The 11,107-nt window shown below is 39.6% G+C and overlaps 1 protein-coding gene across 1 annotated transcript; it reads left to right on the plus strand.

Moving 5' to 3' along the window:
• The first annotated feature begins 2,741 nt into the window (after positions 1 to 2,741).
• On the plus strand, positions 2,742 to 9,517 carry fgf19 (fibroblast growth factor 19). The gene is made up of 3 exons (XM_050052102.1): positions 2,742 to 3,032; positions 3,118 to 3,221; positions 7,647 to 9,517. Exons 1-3 carry the CDS (start codon positions 2,822 to 2,824, stop codon positions 7,965 to 7,967), a joined length of 636 nt encoding a protein of 211 aa, XP_049908059.1. The 5' UTR covers positions 2,742 to 2,821; the 3' UTR covers positions 7,968 to 9,517.
• The last annotated feature ends 1,590 nt before the right edge of the window (positions 9,518 to 11,107 follow it).

Raw genomic sequence — 11,107 nt, forward strand, 5'->3', positions numbered from 1 at the left:
CGGATGCATTGTCGCGGGCTCCAGTTTAATGTCACCTGTATGCTTCCCTCTTGTTATCCCCTTTCCCTTTGCATCCCTTTAAATGTGCTCCCTATAGGTTGAGTGGTTGCTGTGGGGGTGACCTGGGGATTGGCAGGCTGTGGGGGGTAAGTTGTGACAGTTAGTTTATGGTGTACTTTTTCCATTAGCTTTCTAATATGTAAACATTATTTTTGTTGTTGTTGGAACGGAGATCCTGTGGGACCCCCGTCTTATGGGGGGAGGTGTGACGACCCTCTCTGCCCTGCCTGCCTTGTTGTGTTCTCCCTTGCAGGTAGCAGTGGGCGTGGCTGCGGGTAATCAGGGAAGTGGCAGCACCTGAGCTCAGTGAGCTTTTAAAAGCTCTGGCTGCTCACTGCTCTCTCTCTTCTCCTTCCTGAGGCAGCATTTGGTTTTGGGTTTGGTTTTATCTTAGTTTCTGCACCCTACAACATCACACACATACATTGTTTCACTCAGTCCCTCACCTACACCACTGACTTTACTGATTGCAAACACCATGTTTAGTTAGGTTCTTTTTCTTATGTTTATTCTTTAGCAAATAAAATCCTTTAATTGGCTTTCCTTGTGTATGTGTCTCCCTCTTTGTCATGGCTGTGCGGCCCGGTTCGTGACATTATCATCATGAAACACACTTCATTCAAAGTCGACAGACACAAAGTAAAACTCACAGAGGCCATCTTGGTTTATCTTTCTACTGTTTTATCAATCACTAACTGCTTTGGTTTAAATTAACCCTTATTCACCCAGTTAGATGTGAAAACATGCTGCCGCTATACACGCTAAAATTGCTGTTTACTTAAATGGAGTCTGGTGGGTTTGGCGATGGTGGTTTTAGGGCTGTTTCTCATTAAATTAAAAGAATCTAACTCTTCATCAAAAAGCTCTATCTCTGTAGGGATCCTTTCATAATGTTGTCAGACACTTATGTTGTGTTCACACCGGGCGATTACATTTAAATTCAATGTAAAGATGCAATTAGAGTCAAATTCCTGCTCGCTGACACAATGGACGCAATGGTACCGAAATATGAGAATTCAGCGACACAAACACAGCAAGTAGCGCAATTTCACATATGCTTATTTGTGAGAGTTGAAAAATCTGAACTTCAGTGACCAATTCACGCTGCGATAGCCAATGAGCAGTGAAATCCTCTGTGGACGTATGTCGCCAAGGACGTACCAGTGGAAGTTCATTAATCAATTCAGCAATTTCATGCACGTATGATACGAGTTATTCACAAATATAAAGCGAGTCAACACAAAATATTATCGCGTTCAAACTCGTGCGAGTAACGCAACACAAAAATTCAACAATGGTTCTTCCAATTTGTCACCTAGACATAAAAATATGGGAAAATAGGGTCATGGTTGAAAAATACCAAAGTTACCCTTGAAGTAAAAGTAGCAAAATGTAAAAACACATTACATCTATTACAAGTAAAAGTACTGCATTGAAAATGTTACTGAAGTAAAAAAAAATACAACTATCATTGGCAAAATGTGCTTGAAATATTAAGAGTAAAATTAATTAATGTGACTGTTAGACTAGTATACAGCATATTATAACACTGGGTTGTTAGTGGTGATGCATTAATGTGTATACTGCTGTTGAGCCAGGTCTCGGGGGCAGCAGGCCAAGCAGAGCACCCCAGACATCCCTCTCCCCAACAACGCTTTCCACCTCCTCCTGAAGGACCCTGAGGTGTTCCCAGGCCAGATAAGCAGCATGTTCTGGGTCTGCCCCGGGGCCTCCTACCAGTGGGACGTGCCCGAGAGAATCCTGATCGGATGCCAGAACCACCTCAACTGAGATCAACTGAGCTTGTCACGTTTTATATTTAAAACACAGTATTCTCCTCTGAACTGCAGCAGAAAGTGGCATCAAATGAAAGCACCTAAGCACAAGTGGTGCTACCTCAGATTTGTAGGCCCAATTAAAATTTAGTGTTTAGTACATTTACATTTGGTACTTAGCTCCAGTCCACCACTGCACTACTACTACTACAACTAATGAAAATAACAATGATGGTACAATAAGATAATGTGGATGGACCTGCTTTCATTTTAATAACAGTAGCTTAGTAGTCGGTAATTGATTAAACGCCCATGAGCCCCCTGGAGCAGCCCCCATAGGAGTCATGCCCTGCCTTGAGAGGTTCTACCAAACTCCATTCTGAAAGCGTAAAAATGTACGTTACCTCGCTTATCCACCAGAAATTAACACTATGATACATGGTTATGAACTTGGATGAATCATTAGTGCCCTCTGGTAAATTCGGCATGCAAATTATTTACCAAGCACCAATTCTAATGAATAAAGTTTGTGAATTTGAAGTGAATTCATGCCTTCTTCCATGGTACTGCCATAACGCTTTAATAATACTTTATCATCTCCACAGTTATCAGTAGTAACACTGTAATTCTCTGGCTATATGCCGAAATCAAAATGGTTTCTTGTCGTTTCAGAAAATGTCTGACTCGTATTTATACAGTGATCATGTCGGCCGAAACTCAACACCTCGGTGACTTGCCAGAGTTCTGAATGAAGTTCGCACAGACCTGCCAGGGGCTCGCCAGGGGCCAACAGAGAGCTATGATTCAGTTGGATGTCGTGCAGGGGTGTGTTGTGGTCTGTTTCTGGGAACTGGATTTGGGAAAGAGGGTTATCTGCTGCTGATAAGGGACACATTTAAAAGACTGGCTTAGGATGAGACTGGCTCACTTGTCACTGCCAACTGGAGGGAGCACCAACACTGCGCTTATTACACAGGACACTGATCATGCTTCTGCTCGCGGTCACCGTTTCCGTTGCCAACGTGTTTTTTGCTGTTGGAGTAGTTTGCATGCCCCTGCCGGACCAGGACCCCCATTTAGCCCACAGCTGGGGCCAGATGATCCGGCTCAGGCACCTGTACGCCGCCAGACCGGGACTACACCTGCTGATCAGCGGGGATGGACAGATCCACGGCTCTGCGCACCAGACTCCATACAGTAAGTCAAGCATTTTAAACACAGTGTTAACAGGCTGCAGACTGTCAGGATTGTTCTGATGACTGAAGATGGCTCACTCCTGCAGGCCTGCTGGAGATCCGCTCAGTGGACCCGGGATGTGTTGCCATCAGAGGAGTAGCAGCTGCACGGTTTCTCTGCATAGAAGGAGACGGACGGCTCTACTCATCGGTAAGGATTCACACGGTGACGACCTACTGTGGCTTTATGTCTACATCTGGTGATTATTAATTATAGCCTATAAAAACAAAGTTTAAAGTTGCAAAAGTTATTAATCAGCCAAACATAATAAATTAATTTATTAATATTTATCAAAAGTCACGTGTCAGGGCATTACTTAAAAGTGATTTTGTTGATTTATCACCACCGCAAAAAGATAACACTAAGGCTTGATAATAATCAAATTGGTACCATTATTATCATTATTATATGTATAATATTATATAGTCGATTTTTTTTCGATTTTTTTTTGTGTGACAGCTACTACATATTCAGCTAAATGTAAATAATAAATTTTATTTATAAGGCGCTTTTCAACACAGAGTTACAAAGTGTTTTACATGGGTTTTTTTTTTTGAATTAAAACAATGCAGGATTCAAGCAAATAAAATGAGGCAATTTTAAGAAAATAGAAAGAACAATAAAAATGAAATAAAGATAAAATACCATCACTGAAGCAGATGAAGTCAGAATAGTCTGAGTAACAGTATTACATAACTGGGAGTTTGCACAAGTCATAAAAATGTGATTTCTTTTTAACTTGAGATAAAACCCAACAGGTTAAAATAAAAGTTCAGAATATAGAAGGAATATGAAAAACCATAAACATGAAACAGATGAAAATCAATTAAAATGCAGGAAAATGTCAAATTAATTATTAAATTATTAAATAAACTTGATATTTAATGACTGAATTAACAACTTGTGATTAATGTGACTCATGTCAGTCCTGTTATTTTATTGGAGTTCAGTTTTGTAATTTTGAACATTAGTCTTATTCCATAGTGTCATAGTGTTCACTGTTACATTTTTATTTTAGTGCGTCACTTTTCATGGCAGCTGTCACCAGTGTCACCTCCTCACCGTTCAGCCAGTCACCTTTCTCCAACCTGTCAGTAGATTCAGCAACAGTGCTCTCATTAGGAAGAGCAGCTGACGAAAAAGAGACAGAGTTTATATCTTCTTAGTTTTCAGTGGTGGTTTTGTTTTTTTTTGTTTTTTTGCACAGGACGCATCTTTAAAATCACAGAACTGGTTAGGAACCACTTGAGCCAAATACATTGGCTGGATATTTTTTGTGACTGTGCAGTGTATATACTGTATATAGACAGTCTATATAGATTGCAGCAGCGTGTCATGAGGTTAACTCCATATGTCTAGATAAAGCAGCCAGTTTTCATGCACCGTTCATACATATAACTACTAAAAGTAATGCACCAGTATTCAGATATAAACCACGTAATTATAAAGGCTGACCAATGCGCTGTCGGGAGTAAAGAAGGAAGTATTACAAAGCAGCATATTCTCATAGAACAGTTCGTATAGTATCCTACAAATACAATATGACACCCCTTGAATTACGTCCTTAAAGTACAGTTACACCACTGACATAAAATTACAGAGGTAGGCCAGTAAAGTCTGAGGTTAGGTTTAGGGAAAGAAACATGATGAGGACACGCCTTAAAAAGTCCACATGGATCCAAACCCGTAACTCCAGTGTGACCCGTCCAGCACCCCAGCCTGCCTCCTCACAAGCACATTGGTGACGTGATCTCAGCCTTTCACAATACCTGAGATATGTACGAATTTGGGTGCATTGCTTTTCATAGGACGAAAAATTTGTGAGGAAAGTTTGGGGTGGTGGACGGGTCAAACAAACATAGGACTCTTCTCAGAGGACCACTGTTTGTGTCCCGTTTAAAACCAAGGGTGCATTTGGAGATACTCCCAAGTGCCGGAGTGCGCTCTGATACACACTGGACCGTTCATTAATTTGGAGCACTGTTGAAATGTACCATTCGGTTATTCAGAGCACCATACTCTTGGAGCAGCAGTCACTGTGTGATTGACTTAACCTTTCTTTAACTTATGTAGAAATACGACGCTCCGTTTCTTCAAACAACAGCGCTTTCATTTTAGTGTAGTGAGAACTCGCAAATGCTTCCAAAATAAACTTTGAGCTATTTTAAGGTATGTCACCACATTATTTTAAGTACGTAACTTTACATGAAGTCCGTAACGTGACGATGCCAAACTATGTTTCTTTTCCTAAACCTTACCTACCTAACTTTACACTAAGTAACATGATGATGCCCAACCGCATTTCTTTTGTTAACCTACATATCTTTAAGTAACGTAGTAAAAGTATGCCCAAACATGTTTCCTTTCCCAAACCTAACCTATATAACTTTACTTGACTTAGTCTAACCTACCGATTTTCATGTTAAGTATGTAATGCGATGATGCCATTCGTGGGGCACTCATTCATTAGATATCATACAGACCACTGTATGAGGATACGTGCAGATAAGGTTGTTGGATGTTTCATGAAACAGTCTTCCTTTGCTGGTCACTTAGTGTAGTCATAGTTAGTCATTTTTCAGTGGCTGAACGAACACCATTTCTGTAGTTCAGACATGACTGTAACAACAGGGAAAGTCAAATGGCTTTTTTAGGAGGTCCCAGCTTTTTTATACTAAGACAGGTAGACAGTTTAACTGCTTTTAATCCCACTCTTCAACTGACTCTTCAACTCCTCTCAGCGCTACAGGTTCATCTGAATTTTCAGCTCTTTTCAGCACTTTTAAAACCTCACGCAGCACAATTTAATTTATTATTTTAACTTCATTTAGTGCTTCAAATGCAAGTGGAAATTCTACTTTCAGCACTTTATCTGCCAGTTTAACTTATTTTAGTAATTGTATTTTAACTTTTTCAGTATTTCAGCTTCTTCAAATGTTGTACCTGGGGATTTTCAGCAGCAATCTTTATTCTTTCTCATTTAGGCTTTCTAATATATTTGATTAATATTGTCAGTTCTGAGTTCTGTAAGATTGTAAATAAGTAAATAGACCATCGAGCATGTTACAACTAAACTTCTTATATAATACGACCACTAAAGTAAAACTTAATCTCACTATTACACACTGGTGACTGTTATACAAACAGTAAAATATTGGTGATTTTTGCACCTTATTAAAACATAGCAATGCATCTAAAAAAAAAAGCAAAGCTTCACCAGAATGAAGACGCAGCAGCACAGTTTTATCTGTTGTTAATCTGCTCGCGTGTTCAGAAAACACAGCATGCCAGTCATTCATTCATTCAAACAGACGAGCGGTTCATCAACCTTTGTCCAGTGTGGTGCAGGGTAAGATGTGTTTGCAAAGTGAAAAACCTGAATGAAAAGAGCCAGCAGCAGCAACAACAACCTTGGCCTCTGACTGGCTCTCTTTGGCCAAAGTAAACAGCCGTCGAAGAACTTGCAGCAACATTTACATATGTTTTTATGATAAAAGGGGCCTTCTGTCTAAAAAAAAAAAACAGTCATGTAATCCTAATTTAGGATTCATTGTGTCGTCTGAGCAGCTTTCTAACCAGTGAATGGAATTAGCTTCACTCATAGTTTCATATAATATAATATAATATAATATAATATAATATAATATAATATAATATAATATAATATTGTTTTTTTTATTTACAGTTGTAAAGACAACTGAAAAAAAGATGAGCCAAACCCAGAGGAAACAACCCTAAAATTCCAGTAACAAGTAAAAGTTCATGGTTTAACTGTTACACAACTTTGGCCTGATTAACCTGTGGAGGGGTGGGGGGTGGGGGGGGGCAATTAATCCCATTCATCCTTTATTTCTCCCTGTCACTGTATGTGCACATGATTCATTTGTGAGTATTATAAAGCCCAAGGTTTATTCTCTTTAAATACAACTTTAGGGCTTATCTTTGCTTCATTGTTTGATCTATAAAACGTCATAAAATGGTTAATAAAAAAAAGTCTATTACAGTTTTCCGGAGCCCAAAGCAACCTCTAGGTTTGTCCAACAAACCGTTAGAAAGTCCAAACTGGACAATGCTGGAAAACAATACTTTGACTTTTAATTGATTATTTCAATATTTTTTATTGCTTCACAAATTTAGAAATATGTCGATGTGCAGTACCAGGTGAAATACACGTTACATTTGCATGTTTCCTACATATCATATTAAGATTTATAAACTGACATAGTATATGAGCTGATTTTTACCCTTTTCCATTACAACTTTTGGCCACGCTGAGTCAAGCCATGCCGCACCGATTTCTTTCTGTTATCACTTAAGATGTACCACGTGGCAACGCAGGGCCGCACCAGAGATGAACGTTCACTGGAGTAGGGCCAGAAGGATTTACCTGATGTCTGCCCTGTTGTTGAAGGAGGAAAATCTGCTGCGTGTAGATGTTATAGTCATAGAAAATAAAATTAATCAATTTACCACAGGTGCACTGAGGTCATTACATCACAGGGAGGTGTAATTTTTTCAACAGATTTGTAGAACATGAATATTTCTATGTGAACGTGTCTGTGTCATCATTTCCAGCACACCTACAGCAGAGACGACTGCACCTTCAGAGAGCAGATCCTGCCCGACGGGTACAACATCTACGTCTCCGACAGCCACGGAGCCCTGCTCAGTCTGGGAAACCACCGGCAGAGGCAGCAGGGTCGAGACCGAGGTGTCCCAGCTCTGGCCCAGTTCCTCCCCAGGATCAGCACCCTGGACTGGGCCTCATCCCCCGATCTGGACGTCCCCGACCAAACAGGACAGAGCGCAACAAAAACAGAAGAACCTGTTGACACGATGGACTCCTTTGGAAAACTCTCTCAGATCATTCACAGCCCCAGTTTCCACAAGAGATGAGACAGCAGCTTGGAGACACCAGGAGACGCATGTGTCCTGAGTGTTCTACTTTGTCTGAGGCCTGGAAAGTGGGTGTGGCTGGAGCAGCGACGTGATCTGCTCACCATCCCTACACGTCAGTCCACGATCAGCCTCCTTCTCTCCCTTGGTCCGGGAGCAGACGCCCTAAAGAGAATGCTAAGTTAGCTTTTAGCTAGCTATGAAGTGTTAGGTTAATAGAGAGGTGGTTAAGGTTAAGGTCAGGGCAAGGGTTACATCACACCTTCATGTATAATGAATTATACGTTTGGCCTCATGTTTATTAACGACAGCGTCACCTTGTAGCAGAGTTCAGATAGCTGTCACGTTGTTGGGTTTGTCTTGTACTACCAGTGGTGGGCATGGCTTGTAGGGCCGTGTCATGTCGGCTCCAGACATAATGTGGTTGTACATGTCTCTGAAAACATGTGCTCAACCCTGCATGTTGCAGAACCAGGAACCAACTGCAGATCCAGCCAGCCTGCACCCGGAAAGGTTGCTGCAACATCCTGCCTGTGCTGTCCACACAGACATGTCCCAACAGAATACAAGTGCAGTGTCCTATGGAGCAGATACACACCGCTACTGAGTATAATGTTTATGTTTGTGTTCGTTTGGAATAAAGACAAGGTGCATGATCAGATGAATGAAGAGTAGCACTGACTGGAAAAAGGAAAACTGTATCAGTCACAGTGCGACGATGAAGGAGCACCCAGCATGTGTTTAGACATTTTACATCTTATTCATGGTGTGTTTTAACACAAAGTTCACCTTCTGACACGTTAGGAATCTCAGGGCACACAGAGGAAAAACACGTTACTATCTGTAGATGAGGATCAAGATGTTGATCACAGAGATACTTAACTTGCTTTGCCCAGGGGCCACTTTTGCAAAATGACAGGTGGCCAGTCACAAGAGCCCCACACAGGTCAGCTGTACGCAGGGGCATTTTTAGGATATTAGGACTTTGGCCAGACCTCTGTTGAGAGTCCAGGGGATCCTTCCCTGGCACTTTATTTGATAAACAAGCTCTATTTTGGTGCTTTTTAAGCACCCTGGCACTTAATTTATAATTAAAGTGCAAAAGAAATTCCCAGTGTGAATCCACTTATTTTATTGTGAATTAGAAAATGGCTCCCTGGCCCACGGGCCGCTGGTTAAGTATCACTAATCTATCGGATAGTAACTGCAGTTGTTTTCTTGCTGTACTATAGTTGTATTTATTTGGTTATTTAAATGTCTATCATTTGTTGAGTGCACTTTTGCATTTACTGTATATATTGATGTTTCCTGAATCAGAATCTGGCGAGTATGCGTGCACATACAAAGAACTTGACTCCGTTTTTTGTAGCTGTACACAGAGTAGACATATAGTTAAAGACCTTGACAAGAAAGGAGAATAAGGTGAATATAAACATTTGACTACTATGTAAAGATATAAATACATATATGTAAAAAGCAGCAGTTTGTATTGTTTGATGTTGAATGTAACCGATGTGGGATAAAGTCTTCATAATAAATCTTTCTAAACAGACACTGTGTGATTCATGTTTGTCATATGTTGATAACAAACTAGTTAATAATCAGTTAATTTCAAATCATTTGTTTTGTTATTAATATTTCCAGGCCTTTTAAGCCTTTATCACAGACAGGCAGAAAACAAGATAGAGAAAGGTTCAACAAAGATCCCAGCTGAATTCAATCCAGGGAATTTGCAGTTCATGGTCGACATCCTGAAGCCAGAGGGACCAACTCATATAAATGTCACGTCTACACAAACCCCTAAAAGGACTTTACATATTTACTGTGGTTTATTTGGTTTCGTACTATCATTACAACCCATTTAATACGTAAAGAGAATCTGAGTGATCAGAAGTGAAGAGGAGGTGGAATGAACTACATGCCAGTGGCCCCACCAAGAGGTGGCCAGGTGAAATAATCCAAAATAATTAGAGGTCTCTAACTTTTGTTATAGAATATTGTGGAACTCAAAATGTTAATTGCACCAATATCAGTCCATTCACATCAGATAATTAGTAATATTAACTGTAATATAAGAAACCAAAGTAAATCAGTGTGCGATTCCTAAACTCTCCAAACTGACATAGTTTTCAATGAGCCTTTAAACTTGATGGTAGCCCCATCTTGCCACTCATATGAAAACTGTCTGGGGGCACTACTGTTGTACATTGGTAAAGGCATCATCGACTATATTGTATTTTAATGTGGAGGTCTATGGGGACTGACAGCCTCAAGTAGCCGTTCAAAGAACTGCAGTTTTCGACACTTCCATGTTGGCTTCATTTTTCAGCTGCTTGCATGGCACATGGTGATAAGTTTCAGTTCTGCTACCTCACCACTAGATGCCACTAAATTCCACACACTAGACCTTTAAATGTGACAGTAACCTACCTGCAATTTTGGCAAGTTTGTCGTGTGCTCCTCATTTATGCAAGTCTCTATGACCAATAGTTCTTGTGCCAAAGAATTAGAAATATGCATTTACAGTAAACTATTTCTGTACATTTTGCTAATCTTATGTATCAGCTGTGACACCCTCAGTTTTATTTTATTTTATTTTGTAACAAAATGTTTATTCAAGCTTGAATTATGCATTGCTATGTCAGGAAATAGAAAGAAAAATAAACAATTCAGAGTTCGGCAAGCGAGCATACAAATTATGAATCATGGCAACATGTATGTCCATATAAAGAGTCTCAATAATAAATTTTAATTAATTAGTATAGCCAAAAAATAATCATAATAACAATAATAACAATACATTGGATTTCAAAGATGCTTTACAAAGAACAACAACAGCAAAAAAAACAAAAACAAGATAGAATAATCCATAGGGAGATACAGAGGGAAATAATGCAATAATAAAATAAAATAAAGTAAGATAAAATGAAATAAAATTAAAATAAGTCAATATCAACTTTGGCCAAATTCACAAATACACAAGTGCAGCTCTGTATCACTTTTGTTATCTAAAATAAGCAGTTACAGGAGCCTATAGAATCAAAAACCTGTCTATCTTTACGTAGAGTTTAACTTTTTTGAGTATATTTTCATTAACCTGTCTTGCCATTGAGGGAGGAATAAAAGAATATGCAGCAAGT

The sequence above is a fragment of the Epinephelus moara genome, chromosome 1 (assembly GCF_006386435.1).
Source record: "Epinephelus moara isolate mb chromosome 1, YSFRI_EMoa_1.0, whole genome shotgun sequence".
In the NCBI taxonomy this organism is placed as follows: domain Eukaryota; kingdom Metazoa; phylum Chordata; class Actinopteri; order Perciformes; family Serranidae; genus Epinephelus; species Epinephelus moara.